Here is a 22,038-nt window from a genome sequence, read left to right as displayed (position 1 = left end):
CCTTTCTGAGTGCTGTGAACACCCGAGCGACACCCTCGGTACTGAGCTTTTCAGCCCTCCCAAGGGCATATTTAAGCCGTAGCTGCGTGGGCGGAGTCGGGTCCCTAGTCTGTGCAAGAATTTGAATTCCGGACGTCGACCGAAAGCTCGATCGTTCCGGCAGCGGGAACGGATGCACTGCTCTGCCCCTTGGCACGCACCTGTTCCATAAGGCAAGCTGGCACTGGTTTGCATAAGCCCAGATTATCGAACCGCAGCGACGTAGTTGCAGCCCCGGAGGGCGCACGTTCCCCAGACCCATTCATTCATTGACCAGCCAAGTGAGGGTTTTTTTTAAAACGTTCTGCAATTTCAACGATTTTTATTACGCTTCGCTTCGGAAGGGGGAGGTCGCATTGAATGGGGCTTCGGCTATACTCGTAGTAATAACTTTAATATTAATTTGTGCTGAGTTCTCTTTGGCTAATCTCAAAATATCTTAATAGGCATCTCTTTCTATTTGGTGTCTGGTTTTTGTGTTTTTTGCTTTTTTCAAGTGTCTCTGTCTTTGCTTTTCTACATCTACTAGTTGGTATAAAGTTGGCTAGTTCGAGTCGGTAAGATGGGGATTTTTATTGGCACTCCTATATATTCGTTAGCTACTTAATCGTTTTACGCAACTTACGAACTTCAATGCTCCGTGTGGTGAGGCAGCGCGCTTATAAATTTGCACTATACATAAGACATATGCAATTCATATGCAATATACTCATTATACATATATATAATATATATTTCTGTATATATGTATGTATATATATATTTAAGCTATAACAAAGTTACCGACTGACTGATCATATTTACCATCTAGCACGCAAACAACAACAAAACGTAAAACTAATGGTTGCCCTTGTTTTTTTTTGGGTTTTTTCGCTTCGTTTTGTTTTGTTACATTTTTACCCAGTGCTAAACTATAGCTAATATATCTATGTACTCGTTAAGAATGTTAACCGTTAATTGTGAGGCCGATACATTTACACTTATTAGGCATATACAAAAAGTTCTAGGCCACTAGTTGATAATGTTTAATAGGCTCCAGCTCCACCGCCTCTGCGGACTTTCCGGCTCCCGGCTTTGGGCCATCCTCGAGGGGATCCAGCTACGGCTACTGGCCCTCCTAGGCCAGCTCCTCCTCCCGCTCTCCGCTTGGGCCATTGCTAGATCTCGTCATCGCTGGTCTGTGGACAAAGCACCTGCTCCTGCCACCAGTCGTGGACCTCGTAGACGGCATTCGCCTGGTTGTTGAACGGCAGCAGCTTCCCGCTGCCCCCAATCATCTGGCTCATCATGGCCGACGGACTGCCCAGGGCACCTCCTCCTCCCACTCCTCCGCCGCCATGGTGATGATGCTGGCCATGTCCATGCCCATAGCCATGGAGAGCAGCGGCGGCGGCTGCCGCGTTTATTGTCGGATAATGGAACTGGCCAATCTCGCTGTTCAGCTGGGCAAAGAAGCTGGAGGATTTGCTAGTCTCTCCTCCTCCCCCACCACCACCGCCGCCGCCGCCGCCACCCCGCTGCTTGGCCAGCTGACCCAGTTGACCCGCATGCGGCAACGTGGTCATCGAGTTCTTCTTCCGCTGCTGACTGCTGATGTGCAGCCGCTCCTTGTCGCTCAGCGTGGAACGCTGCTGCGGATCACTGGAGGTGGGCGCCAGGAATTTCCTGCCCGCCGAGCTGCCCGTGGAATCGGAACGATTGAGGGCATAGCCCCGCTTGCCCACCGCCATCACATGGCGGGCGGCTGTGGTCTGGACCGCTGGAACTGGCGCAACCGCCGGCGCACTTCCGGTTCCGGTTAGAGGGGGCTCCGGGTGGGGCAACTGCACCATGGCACTGCTGCTGCCGTCCTTCTCCTCGTTCTCCGTCGAGCTGAAGGTCGGCGAGAAGGCGTCGCTGGTGGGCGGACAGGCTCCGGCCACCGCGCCACTGATCGTGCTGATCGCCGACTTGTCTGCCACGCCCAGCGGCGCCTTGTCCTCCTGGACATTAGGCCGCATCACGGGCTGCTCGTTGGTGGCCCGCAGGCCGGCAATCAGCGAGTTCTGCTGCTTCTGCAATGGTTCAGAAAATGAAAATAGGTTGTGAGAATTAATTCGTAGTCTAAAAAAATAATTGTTAGTCATTTTACTAGAACTAAAATATCTTTAAGTCTTATCAAGAGTACAAAATATTCTTTAGAAATATTTTTTCAGTAAATGGTATTTGTACAGCTCTTTTTAAGGCCTTAGTTCGACTAACTCTCTGAAGTTAAGCCCAAGTTTTTTTAGATAATTTTATTTGAAGTAAAAAAGTAATTATAAAATTATTTAACAGAAACTAATTTTAAATATTTTGAAAAATCGCTAAAGAGTATCTTAAAACAATATAACATTATATATAATAACAATATAACTTTTAAACAAACAATTTTTAAATTCAGCTCTTGAACTTGTAATCAACCTCAACACTATTTTAATGTAAAGATGTAATTAAAAATTGTCTTAACTCACGCTAGCATTCTGGGCCCGAATCTTCTTAAGGCACCCCTCCAGCCAGGTGCGGATGGTCATCTTGGCCACCTCCTCCTCCACCAGGTACTCGAACTCCTCGCGCGCCAACAGCTCCTCCAGCTGCAGCGCCTTTCGAATGTCCACGGAGCGGTAGCTCAGCATGCTGAAATGGATTGGAAATGGAAGACATTATTAATACGGCTAAGACCAAGCCACTATCCACAATCTTGCCGATCAAGATCACCCACTTGATGACATCGTGGAAGGTCACATCCTCGCCGTTGTGCAGCTTGTCCAGCTCGTAGCACATGTACTTGAACAGCAGGCGATCCTTCTGCGGATCGCACTCGAGTCGTCCTTTCAGAAGGCGCAGAATGAACTTCACCCGGCGCACGGGAATCACTCCGCGCTGATGGATGTCCACAATGTTCCAGGTGTTCTGGAAATTGCGTATGTCCGCGTACGAAAGCAGGGCATCCTCTTCATTCGAGTAGAAGAGGGAAAAGTTCTCCATGATAATAGCTGCGGAAGGGGAAGAATTGGATTGAAACTGGTGATACAACTGGCCTATCATTCAATTATTTCTTATAAGATCCGGCTTGAGATCATCCTTGGCTAATATCTTATAGAACCCCAATTCGGTATGGGTTAAAATGATATATGTTTTTATAAGACAACATTATAGCCAAGCAAGTATAAATTGCAATTGGATGTTAGGGAAAATGAACTCTCTTATAACGCGACGTCTGGGATTAAGATTTATAAATTATACATGTACATTGTACATTCTTCATTTTAGATAGGATTTTTGGTATACAAAGTCTTAATAATGCCTGAAGAATTCGTCAGTATAAAATAATTCATAGTTAGGACCTATGAGGACTGATTAGCAGAGATCTTAATGACAGTTCTTAGTTTTGGATATAGCTTTTTCGAGAAATTTTCTTTTTACGTGAGAAATATGATGCACTTTTCCCAATACCAACTACGTAGTAATCCAAAATTCTGGTTACTCATGGCACATTCCGAGTGACCCGATAATTCCGAGGGAGACCTACCCACTAGCAGGTTCAGCACTATGTACGTGATGATCACGTAGAAGGTGCAGAAGTAGATCAGGCTGGCGGTGAAGTTGCCGCAGTCCGTCTCCCAGTAGTTGTTCCCGAGGGTGCAGTACGGCGGCTGGACCATGCAGTCGTGCATGATCTTGTTCCAATCCTCGCCGGTGACGATGCGGAAGAGCATGGCCACCCCGGTGACGGGCGACCCGAAGTTGGCCCTCCGGCCGATGCCCTCGCCGTACTTGACGGTGCCTGCAACGAGAATCAGCCGGGTGGAGAGGTCAGTAGGGACGGGCGGTTGGGTTTCGGGGCTCTGGCTCTGGTACACTCTTTATGACACTTTTTATACATTGTTTTTTCTTGGACACCCAGCTCACCGAAGAGAATGGTCCCGGCCAGCGCATAGAAGAAGACTAGCAGAAACATGCCAAAGATAATGAAGAAGGACTTGCATACAGACACGCCCACGGTCAACATGAGCATCTTCAGTGTGGTGTGCTTGCCGGTGATGGTGAAGAAGCGCAGGATGACCACCATGAAGCCGAAGAAGTAGGACAGATCGTTCTGTCAGAGATTAGAGGTCAGAGGTCAGTGTTCAGTGGGCTTGTTGGGTTGTTGGGTTGTTGGGTAGTGGGGTAGTGGGGTAGTTGGATTGCATGGTTGTGGGTGGTTGGTTGTGGGTGGTTGGTGTTGGTGATTGGACAACAACAGCAGTGACAACTTACCCGCAGAATGGTCTGCAATATAATCCAAATGACACCGGCAACGGTGACGAGTAGGTCATAGCGATTGCGCCTAGATTGCCAATAGCCGCGCGGTGTAAAGGCAATGTTCTTCATCACCACCTCAACCACAAAGACAAAGGTCAATACCGCACTGACGATCACCAGGCGTTCCGTATGCACCTCTCCCTTGATCCACTGCAGTAGACAATTGAGACAAGAGACCATGACGATTGGGTATACCGCTCCGAGTCGGGAGCTCAAATCTCTAATCTCTAAGCTCTAAGCTACACGCAGTCACATACTACAGTTTCAACTCATAACTCCATACATTCATTATCTTGCTAGGCTTTTTTGGTTATTGAGTTCGGTTATTGGCAGTATTGCTAGTTATTTCGGATTTCAGTGGGTCATTAGCCACCTTTTTCTATATTTAGTTATATGCATTTGTACAAACGTGCTGGCATGCAGTTACTATGACCTTGGGCCTAGAGCGGTTAGTTATCAAAGTCAGAAGCATATTTTTTGGCGCCCTACTTATATCACCAAATGTGCCTTGAACATATGCGCATCTAATTGGATGGGTATTTATAGTACATAAATCCTCTGGTCATGGTCCACATTTTTATATTCTTTTTAAATATGAGAAAGTAGCAAATAATTTTTGATACTGACTAAATGTATATCCCAATGTCTGATAAAACCATAATGAACAATGTTTGTAAAACTAAAAATTGCTACAGAACTGAATTTAAATCCTTATTTTTTAGAAAATAAATAGCTATTATTATGACCTTTAACCCCTTTTCCTTGGATTTAGATGTAATGATTTCCTGAGCTCTCTATGGAAACATATTCCCAAATGATAATGATCAATCTGAAGCTATACCCGTTAAGGCAACGGTGAGTTAGGGATACATTTTACAGATTCATGCAGTTACTTCGTGCTCCGCTTAACCCCTGAACGCCCCGGTACAAACCGTGATGGAGAGCAGCATACTGTTGATCAGCACCACCACCGCGATGACCCGCTTGAAGATGATGTGCTGGGTGATGTCGTAGGTGAAGGCCCGGATCTTCCGGCCGTCGGGTCTGGGCGGCAGGTGGAGCGGCTGGGCGATCTTCAGCCGCTTCTTGAGGTCACACCAACGCCTCTGGTCGACGGTCAGCAGAGCCGTGCCCTTGTTCTCCGAGTAGTTGGCAATGACCACGCCCACGAACAACGTCAAGCCGATCATGCAGCCCAAGAAAATGTAGATGTGGATGTACACAGCGTGCACCTGGAAGGATATCAGGGATCAAAGGTTACAAAATATTTAAATTATATTATTATATTAATATCATTTGAAGGAATAAAGGTATTATATCATAGATCAAAGGTCCAAAAGAATATGCAAATTACAGAGAAGAATTTAAGAGAACCGCATTTAGTATTCTATTCTCCATTATTGTCTTACAAGATTACTTAATATATTTAATTGTCCCCGTTTAAGGATGAAAGGATCATATTATTGATCTTGATCTACAAAGAAGAATGTGGAAAATAAGCTTATTGTTTTAATCATTGGGTAGTCGTTTCTTCATTCTTCTTATAAGTCAGAAAATTATGAAATTTATAAGAACAGGAAAAAACCTTTTAATATATAATTTCTTCAGTATTCATAGAATTTTTCGATTACTTTAGCAAGGATATTTTATAATTTTGTTGCTATTATCATAGTTTCTTATAATAGACTTTTCATGTTTCTTAGAACATTTCTTATAACGAAAAGACCCGTAAACTCACCGGACCCACGGCCTTGATCAGAACATCGCGCACATCCAGCCAACCCTTGAAGGACAGCACCTCGAAGAGCGTCAGCATGGCGTCCCCGATGTTATCGAAGTTGAATCGCCGCGGATTGGCCCACACCCGTGGCACCAGCATCGCCGGATAGGACTCATCCGGGCCCGGGGTCAGCTTCATCTTGGTCACGAACACGCGTCGCATGAACACGCCGACGCAGTCCTCCCTTCTCGAGATCGTCGGATCGTTACATCGGGCCAGTCGACCGCCGTACAACTGGACACCGTAGCTGGCGAAGATGAACATAAGGAGGATGAGCAGCGTGGATACGAGCAGGATCTCCTTGAAGCCCCGGCACAGCTCGTAGACCACCTTCCGCATGTGCGGCACCAGGGTGAAGATTCTCAGCGGCCGCACGCATCGCAGGATCATCAGGAGCTGGGCCGCCGAGTTGGTTGGTATATTCAGGGGCATCCAGCACAAGAACGAGGTGGACACCACATAGATGAACACATCCAGGGCGGCGGCCACGTCCTTGATGTAAGCCTTCGGCGTGAAGAACAGGCCGTCGGCCAGGATCTTCAGCGCCAGCTCCAGGCTCATGAAAATAACGAACCCGTACTCGGCGATCTGCAGCGTCGGATGATCCATCACCCGGTAATTGGGTGTCTCGAACATCATCGAGATGCACGAGAGCGTGGTGGCGAAGATCATGACCCAGTCCAGATAGGTGACCAGGCCGAGGAAGTTGCTGCAATGGATTCAAAGGGGATTTTCCATTAAATTTTCCATTAGGACATTCCGGGGTATTAGTGTTCCCAAATGGACTACATACTTTTCTATAAAGATTTTCAAAAAAATTCTCAATTACATTTTGTTTTTCAATGGGAAAAGGACTATTAACGTGTGGTAATGTAAAATAAATTATGACTTCGTTTTATGTGTACCAGGTTCAATACCCACTGGTGTGGATCTTATCATAATGATATTACTATGTTTATTATTTATTATTATTGTTATAACTTATAAGCTTATCGGAATTGTTAACATTTTTTAAATATTATATCATTTTATGTTATTAAAAGCAATCCATTAAAAGGAGGGATACCAAAATATTTAAAAAACAATATCAATTTTTGATAATGGATTAAGTACCCCTTTCTAAACAGAGTCAAAAAATAAAATTTTTATAAGGAGTAATGAAAAAAAATATATAACTTCTTGAAGTTCGATTAATATTAAATGTGTTTTTTATGTTGCGATTTTATGTTATTAAAAAATGTCCAGGAAATATTGTTTTTACTGAGATAAAATGATCTCCCGAAGAAGTGGGTTAAATGAGAAATAGAAAATCAAACACTCCCTTGGACACCAAGGACTCCACTTACTGCAGGCTCTTGTACTGGACCTTGCGCTCCTTGCCGGTCAGCGGATCCTTGAGCCGGGCATCGTAGCGCGCGTGGACGATCTTCTGGCAAATCTTCCGGAAGCGGCTCTCGCGCGGCACCAGGAAGAGCGGTGTGTCGAAGAACGGATGGTTCTCGCGCAGATCCTCCTCCCGCTGGTTGCGCCGCATCTCCGCCTGCTGGCGCTTCGCCTGCAGCAGCTTGATGTCCAGATCGTGGGGTCGTGCCCGGCCAGAGTTGGCCCTTGGCGCCGCCGCAATGTCGCCGTTCTCCATCAGGTGCTCGTACGTCTGCTTCAGCTTGATGGAACCGGAGCGCACGCTGCGACGGATGGAGCGGGAGCCGAACCTGCGGATTGGTAGTGGACACACATCAAACGGGTCGCGCCGCCTCGGTGGGGCAGGGCCCAGCTACTCACTTCTTCTGGTCCACGCGCCACGGCTTCGAGTGGGTGATGGTGCCCTGGGACTTGAGCCCGCCGCCGCCCTTCGTCCCCACCACGGGCAGCATGGCGGAGTCGCCCAGCATCAGGCGCTGGTTGTTGCTGTCACTAAGGGAGATTTGGTCGGTTTTAGGGCATTAATGTGATAGATAGACTCTACAGAACTCACTTGATGATGTGCGTGATGGCCAACTTGCGGAGACTACTGCCGGCTGCCCGGACCTTGGCCGTCTTGTTCATGATCCGCACGGGCTTCTGCTTGCGGAAGACCACGTTGGACTCCCAGCACTCGGACATGGGTCGCTTGCAGTTCTCCACCAGCGAGTCCTCGGTCTCCAGCTCGATGACGAAGTGCTTCATGAAGCTCTCGCGCACCTTGGGCAGCATGAAGTCGTTGGGGATGCGGTGCAGGATGGTCATCTGCGGCGAGTCGGGGAACTTCTCGAAGATGCGCAGGCGGAAGGGCAGGGTCTCCTTGATCTCGGCGCTCTGTTCGCGGAACTTAAGCTGCTTCAGCTTCTTGATGTCCTCGTCCAGCTCCAAGTTATCCAAGATCACCGCCACGAACAGACTGAGCACGATGAGGGTGACGAACAGATGGTAGAGGATGAAATAGACGGCCACCAGTGGCGTGAGGGTCTTGCTGGTCCGGATCATCGTCTCGTCCATGACCTCCACCCAGGCCTCCTGCGTGAGGATCTGGAACATGCTCATGAAGGCCTCCGGGAAGGACTCGAACTTGGTGAAGTCGCACAGGAAGCAGAAGAGCTGCATCGAGATGCTCGAGCTGATGATCAGCAGGCACATGGTGAAGATGATCAGTGAGCCGAGTTTCTTCCCCGGTCCGAAGATCTTATACACGAATCCCTCCAGCATCGGCGAGGCCTTGATCAGTCGCACCACCCGCAGCACCTGGAAGTAGGTCAGTCCCGAGGGATAGAACATCGGCACGATGTGCAGGGTGGTTCCGGCGGCCAGGAGCAGTTCGAACTTGTGTATGGAGTGCTTGTAGTAGCCCCGCCAGCCCAGACAGTAGATCTTGAAGAGCGTCTCCAGGTCGAGCAGGCAGGTGAAGACCAGCTCGATGTAGTAGTACCGCTCGTAGAACACATCCCTCGGCCGACCATCGTGCTTGAACGTCATGGTGGCGGTCACAATGCCATTGGCCAGGATCACGCTCATCACCAGCATGCGGAAGTACGGCGATCGCAGGATGGCATGACATGTTTCCGGCGCCAGGCCCCCATGCTTGTTATCATCGATGGTCACCAGTCGCCAGCCGGAGTCGTTGCCACTGAGGATCTGCGAGGCGGCGGTCTTCTGGATGTGACCGCGCGCTCCCCACATCTGTTGGAACTGCACACGGATCTCGTTGAAGGTCTCCGTGATCACGGCTATGAAGACGTTCTTCACCAGCCACGCCAGGAAGAAGATCATCGTGCTGAAGTAGAAGGCGGCTCGCCAGGCAGGCAGCGAATCGATGGCCCTGTACATGATGAACACCCAACCCTCCTGCGAGGCTGCCTGGTAGACTGTGAAGATGCTCGTCGCGATGTCCTCGAACCCATTGAACCCGATCACATAGCTGCTGAGGAAGTCCATCTTCATGCAGACCATGCCCGGCGAGCACTGGTAGCCGGAGTCGGGGTCCATCGAGCAGAAGGTGTCCGGAATGGCCAGCGAGTTGATCGTGAGAACACTGAAAGAATATGAATTGTTATAAATTCATTTTTCTATTTTGAAGAAGAATGATCTTCAATTGAAATTAAAAGTTATTTATTTACTCACGGCCTTTGCAGGTGATCGTACTCCGTATTATTCATCACACAGTGATTCTTCAGTTCGCCAAAGAACTGAACCCCAAGTAAGCCATACAGGGACATGAAGAAAAGGAAGAACAATGTCACATTGTATATCTGTTGGCTCGACCGTCTGTGAAGCAGAGAATAAGAAATTTTTTAACTACTAAAGCTTTTCCAAAAAAATATCCGGGATACTCACTTGAAGATTTGGTTGATCCGACTTTTCGGCATACTAAACTTAAGGAAGACGCGTAGGAAGCGAATCATGATCAGTGGTCGAGGAGCTCTCATAATAGACAAGTAGGAAAACCTGGGAGAAAGAATTTCAGTAACATTACTGATTTTACATACGTTTTGCATACTCACTTGGGAACAATCTCGAGCACCTCGAAGATTTGCAGAATGATCGAGATCCACAGGAAGCTGACCATCGAAGCATCAAACTGGCACCAGTGATCTTTCAGATAAGGCACCTCACCCTACAAACGATCGTAATATAGATAATGAATGTAACACGAGTGTTAGTAAAATACAAAAAAAAAATCATATCTCAGCAGTGGTACGCGAACCCTGTCTACTTTTGTATTATATGTATTTTTGACGTAAAACATTTAATAATAGTCAGATATTAAAAGGTATATAAGAAGTACTACTTTTAAGAGGACATCTGATTATGTGAATTTTTTAATTGTAAAAAAAAGCTTATTGGACAGCTGCGGTACTTGAACCCTGACCTTTTATTTTTTTTAATATTGGTTTTATACATGGAATCAAAATCTAATAAATATTTTTAATGATTTTAATTTTTTGATTTGAATAATTAAAAAAAAGTTTATTGAGAGCAGTGGTACTTGAACCCAGGCTCTTTTAAATCAAATTAAATTCGTATTATTATTCGAGTGCACCGTACTCACATGCAGCACTCCCCGGATATGCATCTTGGCGATCATCTCGGCGGTGAAGAGCAGCGTGACGGCCGTGTCCGAGGCGAAGGTGATGAACTGCAGCGACGGGTACCGCTCGAAGGTCTTGGGCGTGTTCAGCGATACGGAGGTCAGCGAGACGAGGGCACAGAGGCGCATCAGGCGGCGCACCCACAGCTTGTTGACCCACTCGATGTCGGCGCTCTCGTTGAGCGACTCCTCCGGCCCGTAGTCCGCCAGGAAGGGTTCGCCGCCCTTGAGGCTCTGCTTGCGGCCGAGCATGATCTTGTTGCCAATGCCGGTGGCGATGCCCAGTCCAATGGGCGGCACCCCGGTGATGGCGGCACTGCCCACGGTGCTGCTGATCCCGCCGCAGATGCCCATTCCGGCGGCAGCTGCTCCGCCGCCCATGCCACCGATGCCGCCCAGTCCACCAAGCAGGTTGAGACCACCGCCGCCGCCACCAACTGCTGATCCCAGTCCGGTTCCGGCTCCATTGTTGTGACCAGCGCCCGAGGATGGAGCTGCCGTGGTGGAGGAGCCACCGCCTCCTCCGCCGGCCAGGGACTGCTGCTGCTGCTGCGGCTGCATCCCGAAGGCGACGCTGCTGCCACCGCCGCTGCCGCTGCCGGAGTTCACAATGGTCGTGGGGCTATTGAGCGCACTGGCCGCATCCTGGCGAGCGCCCAGACCCAGTCCGTTGCCAGGACTGCTGCCCGGCGAAGGATTGAAGCTGAACTGGCTGGCGGACGCGGGCTGCGAGTGGCGCAGGTGGGGATGCGGATGCTGGTGGGGATTCGGGTGGGCGTGGGGATGCTGGTGCGGATGCGGATGGTGGTGCGGCGGATGGTGGAGCGTGTGCTGGTGGTGGTTGAAGTGGTGCCCGTGGTGGGGCTGGTGGTGGTGGTGCTGCTGCTGCTGTTGCGGCGTCAAGCTGTTGCCGCTGGAGGAACTGGTGCTGGCCGTCGCCGGCGTGTTGATGCCGCTCGTGGAGTACGGATGCGAGTGGTGGTGATGGTGCTGCTGCTGATGGTGGCCACCGCTGCAGCCCGTGCCGCTTGATCCGCTGGCTGAGGGCGCTACCGATCCAGGGGCTGCTCCCGATCCCGCTGCTGCTCCTCCTCCTGCTGCTCCTCCTGCGGCTCCACCTGCTCCTCCTCCAGCTCCACCTCCGCCTCCTGCGCGTTTGTTTCTAGCAGCTGCACCCAAGCGACGAATCTGTAGACGGTCAATCATTCAAGCGGCGCATCCTGACCCTGGAACGGTCGGTAGTTTATGTTCGCTGTGGAAAAGAAGGTAAATAAATTAGGAACACCAAATATAAGCACTGCTAAAAAAAAAAGTTGAATGTGTGAGGGATTTTTTGATTTACTATTTAAATTCAATTGTACGAGTTTGTCATAAAATTAAATACGTTCGAAAAAACCTATAAAGTTGTATTCAATTTAAAGCATTTTTAATTTAAACATTTTTTTTTTAAATATATAAAATTATATTTAAAAAATATAACTGGTCTTTAAATTAAATAATATTTGTTTGATTAAATATTTCTAATTTAAAACTAGTAAAGAACGCAATATGTGGAAGTGAGAACCATAATAATAAAATTTATTTTCAAATGAAGGGTTTTACTACGTTAATTTTATAAGTGCATTATTTAAAAGTTCTTAAAGTAGAGGGAAGGCCATTGCTTTGAGTGCTTTTATATGCCAGAGCTTTTGAAGAGTCTCCCCCTAAAATCCAGTTGTCTTATCTTATCTGATCTTGGCTTAGCTTACCTGTAGACTTTTTCTACAACTTTTGTGGTAACCCGAATATCAAGAAATTACGTCTTAAGAGACGTCTTGAAAAATATAAAAAAATACCATATATTTTATGGATCACCTCATCCAACCACATATGTAAAGGCGGCAATTAGAGCGAAGACCTGTGTCAATATTTACATTCGAACAGCTGCCAAGGTGGGCTGAAGGTGCACCACTCAAGCCCACTCACTTGCTCACTGGGTGCACTGTGAGAAAATATTTAATAGTGCGAAATACCTAATAAGGTCCTAAAATCAAATTACCCTATACTTTATTTTCATAATTAAATTCATATCATATCCTAAAAGGGTAGGTATATATGATAATATACAGAAGCCTTTTCTAAACGATTTTTAATCCTTACTTGTGGATGGCAAAAAGCTAGTCCTATCTGCTAGATATACAAGTGGTTTGAAATAATAAGTTTTAAATTTTTTTATATAAATAAAAGCAGTGATGGAATGCTTTTCGAAAACGTCTTGAATGGATCTCCGAGGTCATCGGCATTTATTTCTGTGTGGCTCAAAGACTGGCACTTGCAACCCCCGAGAGCGAGCACTTCTCGCCGTATGTGCGTACATATGTGTACCATGTACATGGCATTCTATTCATGCCATCCCATACCATCCCCAATCGCAAATCCATTGTCATTACCAACGCAGCCGCATCCCAAGTCCCAGTTCCTAGCCAAATCTCGATGGCAATCAGCTCGCCTCATGCGAAGGCATTTTTCCTGCACTTCTCGGCTTTTTTGGACTTACTCATCAGGGAGGTCTACTCACTTTTCGCCTGGTGGTGCGGTGGGTGGCCTTTAAATTCGGTGGCGGAGGAGAGCGGAGTTCGCGCGATTCCTATCACAGTGGGCACATTAATGGCTTGCTGAAGCACTCATATTTGGAAGCTTCGGTAGCCGCACTTTCCCGTTTATCCAGACCGACGGAAAAACCCTTTTTCTCACTTTTCTTTTCTATTTTCCTGTGGCAAACACGCGCCGAGGTCCTCGTAAATGGGGCTTTTCTTCCTCTTACGGACTCGCGCGGGGACTGGGAGTTGCGGCCACTCAGTCTGTTAGTCAGGCAGTGCTCCAGTCAGCCAACTAAAGTGACAGTTCCTCGGGGCCGTCACTTCAACGTCTCTTCTCGGGTCTCTTGGCCATCCAACCCCCAAAAAGGACGACGCCTGCGCGGTGATACGGGTCGATGGGGGTCTTTCGCCGCGGTGGCAACTCCGCAACTCCGGAGTGGCCGACCAAGGACCAGGTGATTCCAACAATCCCAAGCAGCATTCGCATCGAAATGGGTGCCACGGCCTCGTGCAAGAAGACCTCCGGCAGTGGCTATCCGGAGCACGATGATCCCAGCTACCGCAAGTGCCAGGAGCTCAAGGTGAGTCCATCGCCTCGGCCTTTATATAATCCCCAATGAAACCGAACCGTCCCCTTGCAGATGGAGCGCTGGATCCAGATGCACTACCAGATCAAGCAGCGGGAGCAGGCCCTGGCCATTGCCCAGCACCGGGAGCTCTTCTACTGGCTAAGTGGCTTCTACGCGAGCGCCGTCTACGGCTGCGCCAGCTACTACCAGCGGGTCAAGAGGGTGTCCGCGCTGGCTCCGCTCCTGCCGCTCACCTTCGTGATGGGCTACTACACGGACTGGGCCTACGGCAGCAAGCTGCACCGCATCCAAGGTGGGTCTGAGTCAGATCTTACAGATATTGCTTTGAATACCACAACAAATCATACATAAATAATCACACTCATTAAAAGGAAACCACTACATAAATTAATACGGTTTTGAAGTCACTTAATTACATTAGAACAGAACCTGTTAATAGGTTATAGGAAATTATCAAGATATCAATAGGGATTACTTATAAAGTATACAAATTTTATAACAACTAATAATAAATCACTACATTTATCTATATGGTTTTTAAATCACTAATAACATATCAAAATTGTTTTAACATCAGAACAGAATCCTTTAAAATATATATTGTAAATCAGTGCACCTCTATATGATTACCATTAGAAGTTTAAGGAAGTTATAAGATATACCTCCTCTACGACTAGTTTATATAGAGTTCTTTCTAGATCTGTTTAGATCGGTTATAAATATTATAAACCATTCCTTACACGCACCTTATGAAATCTACTCCCTCAACTATATTTCATTAAATCTATTCCTTTCCAGCGGAGGCCAACATGATCATGGAGCACGAGCAGGAGCTGCTCCACTGGCCGGGCGGCCTGCCCACAGTCGCCGGCATCGATGAGGCCCGCGTGGAGACCGAGATGGATAGGAAAATGCATCCGCACCACATGTAGAGGCAAAAGGCTGCCCCTCTCCCCGATAGTCTGTAGGCGGGATTGGGTTCTAGTGCTCAGGTCCCCATTAAAAAACACACACGCCACAATCAATAGGATTCAGACGAGAAATCAGAAACAAAATTAGCAACTCACAATCACACAGAGTTTCAGAGATCGAAAGAGCCCCTAGCTAGAATTGAATATTTTTAAGCATCAACATGGGAGAATGCTGAACTGTAGGGACCATTAAATAACACTTTACAGCACTTATTTAACCCGTAAACTACGTTTACCAACACTTTTTCATATTACAACGACTAAAAAGCAATTTGAGCTACCTACAACAGCAGGATCAGTTAAGGAAATAGAAAAGATCTTCCCCATACATTTATGAATCCTAATTCCTACTCATGTCCCTAGCACTTGACACATTTTTTGCTTTTACAACACTATGATTTTTGAGTTACCTCGAAAACATCATATCATAAGGCTCCCAAGGAGCGATATTTACCATCCTGCACAGAACCCCAGCCAGCCTACAGCGCCAGATAGCTCAAATATAGGCCTATATATTTATATTACACATATTTATATTCAGACCTCCTCGATAACGACCATTTACTTAGCCGCAGTTAACTTGCCCTCTCTCTTTCTGTCTATCTGTGTGTGTACTCACTCGCTCGCTCTGGAAGACGGGACGCGCTTCACTTTTCCAGCAATTTTTTGAGACAATACTCCTTATATTGGATAGTTAATGATTGATATATATATATATTATATACATACATTATGTACACTTGATAAAAATTGTAGTCTAGAATGTCTAATAAATGTTTTGCTCCCAGCTCAAAAGGCGAGATCCTCGTCCAGCAGTCGGTGCTCGATGAAGGCGCGCGTGTCCTTCTTGAAGTGGCGCTCACAGAACTCGGCGATCCTGGCGCAGGCCTCCTCGATCATTGCCCCGGGCACCGTGAGCACGATCCTCACGTAGCCCGGGTACTCGAAGCAGCTGCCCGGCAGGCAGAAGACGCTCTGCTCGTTGACCAGCTCCTGGACAAAGTGGGTGTCGTCCTTGAAAGCCGGGAAGCGCTCGATGCTCACGCCGATCATCATGTACATGGCCCCGTTGGGCATCACGGGGTTAAGGCCGCGCACCTGCTTCAGCATCTTGTAGGCCAGCGTGGCATTCGACTGCGGGAGGAAAAAGTGGGCAAGTTTAGGTTAATACAATTGGAGAATTGTAAATGTTGGAATATTTTGCAAAGTCATCTTTTAAACACAAGATAAAAAAATATTCTAAAAAAATAATATTTTTTGAAATTTTAGGAAAGCGTTCCCCTAAAAATATGTTTAACTTAAAAACAGTTTTAATAAAAAAAGAAAAAAACATTTTATTACTTTCAAAATGTTCAAAATTTGTTTAAAAGTTAATTCTTGCTGATTCTAAAATAAAACAAGCTTTAAAAAATACTTTTTAACTTAAAAACGTAGTAGTTTAAGGCGTGAATAAAAATTAATATTGAAACATTTATAGATATGCAAGATTTTAATATTTATGAAGGGTCTAAAATAGATGGACGAAACTGATACTTACGTGAAGCACATCAACAACGCCGTCAAAGTAGGACTGCGGTGTTTTGGTGAGGATATCGGGCAGTGCACCCTGGATGATGGTGTTGGAGCCCAGGATGCGACCACACATGTTCTTCAGACCCTTGACGGCGTCGCCCAGGCGCTGCTTGCGGTCGTGCACGATGATCCAGCCCATTCGCCAACCGGGAACCAGGAAGCGCTTGGTCAACCCGCCGCAGGAGAACACTGGAACCTCGGTGGTCAGGCTGCTCACAGCCAAGTGTTTGGAGCCGGGGAACACAAAGTGCTCGTAGATCTACGAAGGGATTATAGCTTTTTTAATTAAGAACAATAGAATCGGTGGAAAGTGTTCAATATGATGAGTAACTTTGATATTTCTTGTTTGGATTGGATAATATTTTCGTTATAGTATTCAAAAAGAAACCCTTTTTTGATATTTCTTTCTAGGACTGAATACTATTAAATAAAGAGCTAGTATTGCTAAATATAAACTGTTGCTTAATATAATGTTGGATTCTGACATTTCTTCAGAGGATTTGAATTTTTTTCTAGTATTTAAAGGGTTGATTAATTTATCTACAACTTTAGATCAACAACCTTTGGCCAGATGGAGCTCGGCATTTATGGGTACCCATTGGGTCACTCACCTCATCGGCGATGATGGGCAGATAGTGGCGTTCGCAGATGGCGATCAGCTGGCGCAGGTGCTTCTCATCGAACACACTGCCGCAGGGATTGCTCGGGTTGTTGATCAACAGGGCGGCGGTGTTCTCGTCGATCAGGCTCTCCAGCTGGACGAGATCGGCGCGCCACTGCTGCTCGGGCAGGAGGTCGTAGTAGCGCACCTCGATGTCCAGACCCTCGGCCAGGGTGTGGTACAAGCAGAAGCCGGGTCGCGGCACCAGGATGTTCTGGCCGCGATCGGCCAGAGCCAGGATGCAGTACTCCAGGGCCGAGGAGCAGCCGCTGCAGAGCACCACGTCGTTCGGGTCGATCTCCTCGTCGGGGCGCTGGTGGGCACTGTACTTGGACACCGCCTTCCGGGCGACCTCGTGACCCTGTGTGTGGGCATATCCATTGTACTTGCCGCTCTCCAGCGAATGCAGCACCGCCTTCATGGTCTCATCGGCGGCTTTTAGGTTGCCAAAGGTTGTGGGATCACCTGGAATGGGAATATATACAGGAGTTTACTTTAATAATAAAGAATATTTAAGAAATAAATAAATTAAAATATAATATACAGTTTATGATAATATATAATTCTTTTAATATTTATTACAATAAAAAAATACTACAAAAATTAAAAAAAAATGTATTATAATAAATAAATACTAAAAATACTAGACATTTTTTACTTTTTTATTATGATTATCACTATTGTTATGATACTTTATGTTAATATATATAATTTTTTAGGTCAGTGAGTGGTGTTCAAAATAAAAATCAATGTCAATGCAATACTAAATTTTTATTAAATACTAAATAAATACCGAAAAAAATAGTATAAAAAATGTTCTAAAATCATGTAACTATTCTAAGCTTTATATTTTTGATGTTTAAGTGGGTCATTTTGTAATTAGGAAAAAAATCAGGTGATTTCGCGCTCGAACCACAGATTGCATTGGGTCAATGGCTAACTCGTTCGTTTCCGCCTAGCTTCGATTCCCGATTCCGATGGATAAACAAGCGGCAGAATTTTCTGGCTCAGGTCCCGAGTTCGATTCTCGACTCCGCCAAACAGGTGGGACTACATTTTATGCAAATATCCCTCAAAACACCGATACAGTGCGCGTGCCTGGCTACAAAAATAATACAATATTACTAAAAACAAAAAAAAAAAAAAAAAAAAAAAAACAAGAACAACAAACGAAACAACAACAGCTTTACACATTTTATATATCTGGTATTTGGCATATTTTAGCGCGAATTTAGAATCTCGCGCCGGTCGGCGAAATGCATAATATATTTCTGTAAATTTCCTAAGACAGAAAACCAGAATTCCCCTATGGGAATTCTCTGTAGGAATACGAGGATTATCCACGCTATATGTATGATCACCGTGCAGCGGTCCCTGATTGGCCAGATTTTGTGGGTGTGTACAACACATGCATCACTCCAGTCCACAATGGCACCGAATTCATTCGGAGTTCATTTTGGCGCAAAACTAGTTTATCCGTTTCTGCCAAGTCAGCTGCCAAAAATAAAAGCATATAAAAATGCGGCAAAGGCAAAAGAGATCACACATCCAAAAAATATTCAAATGAGGCCGAAAACTTGTAGCCCAAACGTCAGAGATGTTATGGGGATATGGTAAGATGAGGAGCAGGTTCCCCACAAAACTGGATCGTTCTTGCTACCGAAAGTATTATTCTACTAAGGCTTCCAAAAGTTGGCTTTTCTGATAGTTTAAAATTAAATACTGAATTCATTGCCCCTCGATATCAGCTTTTCTCGGAATTCGATGCATAATGCAGAATATTTAAATTAGTTATTGAGTGCTACGATCTACAGTAAATTCTGAGAAAATATATATAAAGTATAGCATATATTAGAGGAACTGCTTAAAAAGTTTGGGAAAAAATATATCAAGGAATTTTTGGTCTTACTCAACTCGACAATGGTTTGTTTTCCTGTAACAAAAGTTATTAAGTAACATTTACAAAAACCACGGAAAACTTACAAGAATTTTTAAAGGATAAACTATACTTATCTTGGTGGAATGAATACTAGAAATACTAGAAAGTAAAAGCGATTCAAAATAGGGATTTAAAAAAAGACATAACGATAGTTTTATATATATTATATAGTATGATATGGTATCATAAAAATGTTCAACCGGCTTTGTTGATAGTTTCTATTTTTAAATAGGCTTAACTTATTAAATAATTATTATCTCCTTTTAAAATAACGTCTTTATAATTTGTATGATGTAATAATAGTATTATATGGTGTCATCAAAGCAAATACTGGCTTAGTTGTTTTTGATGTTCCCAAATAGGTTTAATTCCTAACTTAACACGATCTCCTTTATAAATAAGGACTTCCCAATCATATGATTTAATAACAACAAGATATTGCATCATCAAAACAAATTCCAGCCGGCTGGTTGTTTTTTGATTTTGCCAAGAAGACAACTTAATAATGTCATAGATGCCGCCTTAAAAATAAAGATCTCAAGGAAGGACCACTGTACTCACCAATGGACAGCGGTATCATGGGCTTCTCCGGGTTCGGCTTGATCTTCAGCGACTCGACAATGTTCCGGATGCGGTTGTGCGTGTTGAGGGACAACGCGGACGCCTTGATCTTCCAGCCGGAGCGTCCAGTGCTTCTCCCGCTGCTCGTGGACGCCATTGGGTCCTGCTGGCGTATCTCCTGCGACTGCAGCTGGAGCTCGGCCAGCGCCTGGTCCACCACATCGCAGTTGGGCGTGACCGGGACCGCCCCCGGGGAGTCCGGCGAGTCACTGGGACTCCGGCTCGGACAGCTGGCCCGACTGCGACTGCTCTGGAATCGGAACTGACTCTCGTTGGCAACACTGCTGGGCATTATCACCAGGCCGGCCCTCTCCAAAGGGATCGAAGAAAATACAAAAAGCAAGAAACCCAAAAAAAAAAAAAACAAATAAAAATCCCAAATTCGACGGTGTCTCCGGTCCGATTCCTGGCAGCTGGAGCACTCTGCTCAAATGAACGTGAAGTTGGTATCCTGTTTATCGTTCCAGACGAGCATTAGATATGCGATCTTGGGGGATCTCTTTCCTGGAGAGAGGTTCCGCGATGAAGGTTCTTTGATAGAGGGTCTTCGATGGGGGTCTTCAAAGTCGAACCGTTTGAATATCTGGCTTGGGGACTATTGCGAATTCTGAACTAAACTGATCTACTTCGGCGATCTCTTGGGGCTTTTATCGCCTCTGGCGGGCCCCGCTTAGCCGCTGTCATATAGGCTCTCTATATATATCTGGGTCTGGGTCTGGGTCTGGGTCTGGGTCCGGGCCTGGCTATGGGTATGGGTATATAGCCCACACACTCACATCGGCCGGATAGCACGCGCCTGACTTTGGCTTCGGTTCGAGCCGAGAGGGCCGATCGAAAGAAGAGAAATAACAACAACTATGGGGGCGCCGACTGATTTGAATACCCGCCGCCTCGAAATCATATTCATATAATGCCTGGCCCGACTCGGAACCAGATTTTAGTTCGATTCGATTTGATTTGATATAAACAACAACAGCCGCATCGCAGCGAATCATTTAAATGCGCCAAAGTTGTCCATAACGTCTTGGGCCAAATGGTAGCAGCAGCCAACCGAAACCACTAATGCATATCGAGTGGACGAGGGCTGATGGATAGGTTTCGCCGCCGCCCATCAACAGCAACGAACCCATCCACCCTCTGACCAACCACCCATCCGATATCTAACTCGCACAGTTCCCGGTTCTGCGATCTTAGCGGTCATCGATCCGGACCACCTAGCAAGACACTATTCAATCGGAAAAATTCTGTTTTTTCAGGAACTCCCATAAATGTCCTATGAAATTTAAGCGCTAGTAGGATTTAGGTTAATATGATTATTTAAACTTCCTAAGTAAGTTGGTTGGTAAGCTGAATTCAAATGGGACATCTACATATATACTGTACCTGAAAATCCTACAACTGATGGAATCAAATACATCTATATAATCTTTTAAGGCTTATAAATCTATATTATTTGTTTATTTTGTAGTTAAGAAAAAGGTTTATATCTACCTTGGAAAATTACCTTTCCTTTTTTTCTATAATGTTAAATAGAGGTAAATATGGCAATATGATTATTTTTTGAGGAAAATAAAGAGGGATTTTTTATGTTAAATATATAATGCTTATAATAATTATATTCTTATTTTTATTTTGAGGCCACAACAGATCATTTGTTCTATATTATATAGTTTTGTGACTGTTACGCAGAATTGGGGACTTATGATAAAACGATATAATCTCACTTAACTTTTACCTTAACCGAGAAATCGAATTTAGTGATAAAGAATATAAAATTATTAAAGGGAACCCCATTACCATTATATTACTTGAATATTCAAATAGAAAGTTTGTAATAAATATATTTATAACAAATTTTAACATGATAAATTCAAAACTAAAATTTAAAAAAAATTAAAGTTGAGAAGCCTTTAAAATTCGATGGTTACTTTATAATGAAATTAGTGATACCTGTAAAATACTCTCACCAGATGCACATCTGGACAACGTGGAGCTATTCAAGTCCATTGATGTAATCGCAGCGATTTGCATAATCGAATATGCATAGGAGACTATAACCACAGGCTATGTCTATATCTGAACCCGATCAACTAGATCAGCTAGATTAACTGGCCACCGCACCTGTTGACGATGACAACGCAGTTCCAGGGATTTGTGGAGCGGGGATCCCGGTGATTTTGGCGCTGATCCCCGGACAGGAATCGCTCGCAGTTCCAAATTGCGTCGCAAGAAATTCGAAAAAAAAAATGGACATTGACAAAAGAAGACGTTTCGAAAGGATTAAGAATCTGAATTGATAAATAGCTACCCAACAATGTGGAGCCGTATATTACGATTTATTTTGACTTGAAGTTGGATTAGTGTCAAGAATGCGATTATTTTAATCAAAAGGTGAGGGAATG

At 45.3% G+C, this 22,038-nt stretch overlaps 3 protein-coding genes across 4 annotated transcripts; 1 reads left to right on the top strand and 2 right to left on the bottom strand.

Annotated features, from left to right (window-relative positions):
• Nucleotides 1–593: 593 nt before the first annotated feature.
• Nucleotides 594–13,403, bottom strand: LOC108023971 (sodium leak channel NALCN). Of its 2 annotated transcripts, none has more exons than XM_017093694.3 (16): nucleotides 13,261–13,403; nucleotides 10,665–11,955; nucleotides 10,117–10,229; nucleotides 9,950–10,060; nucleotides 9,737–9,880; nucleotides 8,118–9,647; nucleotides 7,925–8,056; nucleotides 7,489–7,854; nucleotides 6,101–6,851; nucleotides 5,295–5,594; nucleotides 4,318–4,512; nucleotides 3,970–4,156; nucleotides 3,590–3,844; nucleotides 2,780–3,053; nucleotides 2,532–2,694; nucleotides 594–2,093 (listed from the first exon to the last, which is right to left on the bottom strand). In XM_017093694.3, the coding sequence occupies exons 2-16, from the start codon at nucleotides 11,907–11,909 to the stop codon at nucleotides 1,197–1,199; spliced, it is 6,663 nt and encodes a 2,220-aa protein (XP_016949183.1). In that variant the 5' UTR covers nucleotides 11,910–11,955; nucleotides 13,261–13,403; the 3' UTR covers nucleotides 594–1,196. The 2 variants fall into 2 exon arrangements, with proteins under 2 accessions (XP_016949183.1, XP_016949184.1); XM_017093695.3 differs by having other exon boundaries at nucleotides 7,489–7,827.
• Nucleotides 13,404–13,647: 244 nt separating this feature from the next.
• On the top strand, nucleotides 13,648–15,521 carry LOC108023973 (plasminogen receptor (KT)). The gene is made up of 3 exons (XM_017093697.3): nucleotides 13,648–13,863; nucleotides 13,924–14,164; nucleotides 14,671–15,521. The coding sequence occupies exons 1-3, from the start codon at nucleotides 13,678–13,680 to the stop codon at nucleotides 14,802–14,804; spliced, it is 561 nt and encodes a 186-aa protein (XP_016949186.1). The 5' UTR covers nucleotides 13,648–13,677; the 3' UTR covers nucleotides 14,805–15,521.
• Nucleotides 15,522–15,536: 15 nt separating this feature from the next.
• Nucleotides 15,537–20,303, bottom strand: LOC108023972 (tyrosine aminotransferase). Its single transcript, XM_017093696.3, has 4 exons — nucleotides 19,577–20,303; nucleotides 17,027–17,541; nucleotides 16,381–16,674; nucleotides 15,537–15,977 (listed from the first exon to the last, which is right to left on the bottom strand). Exons 1-4 carry the CDS (start codon nucleotides 19,926–19,928, stop codon nucleotides 15,633–15,635), a joined length of 1,506 nt encoding a protein of 501 aa, XP_016949185.1. The 5' UTR covers nucleotides 19,929–20,303; the 3' UTR covers nucleotides 15,537–15,632.
• Nucleotides 20,304–22,038: the final 1,735 nt, after the last annotated feature.

The sequence above is a fragment of the Drosophila biarmipes genome, chromosome X (assembly GCF_025231255.1).
Source record: "Drosophila biarmipes strain raj3 chromosome X, RU_DBia_V1.1, whole genome shotgun sequence".
In the NCBI taxonomy this organism is placed as follows: domain Eukaryota; kingdom Metazoa; phylum Arthropoda; class Insecta; order Diptera; family Drosophilidae; genus Drosophila; species Drosophila biarmipes.
The sequence above is the reverse complement of the archived record's forward strand: the minus strand, read 5'-3'. Positions and strand labels throughout refer to the sequence as shown.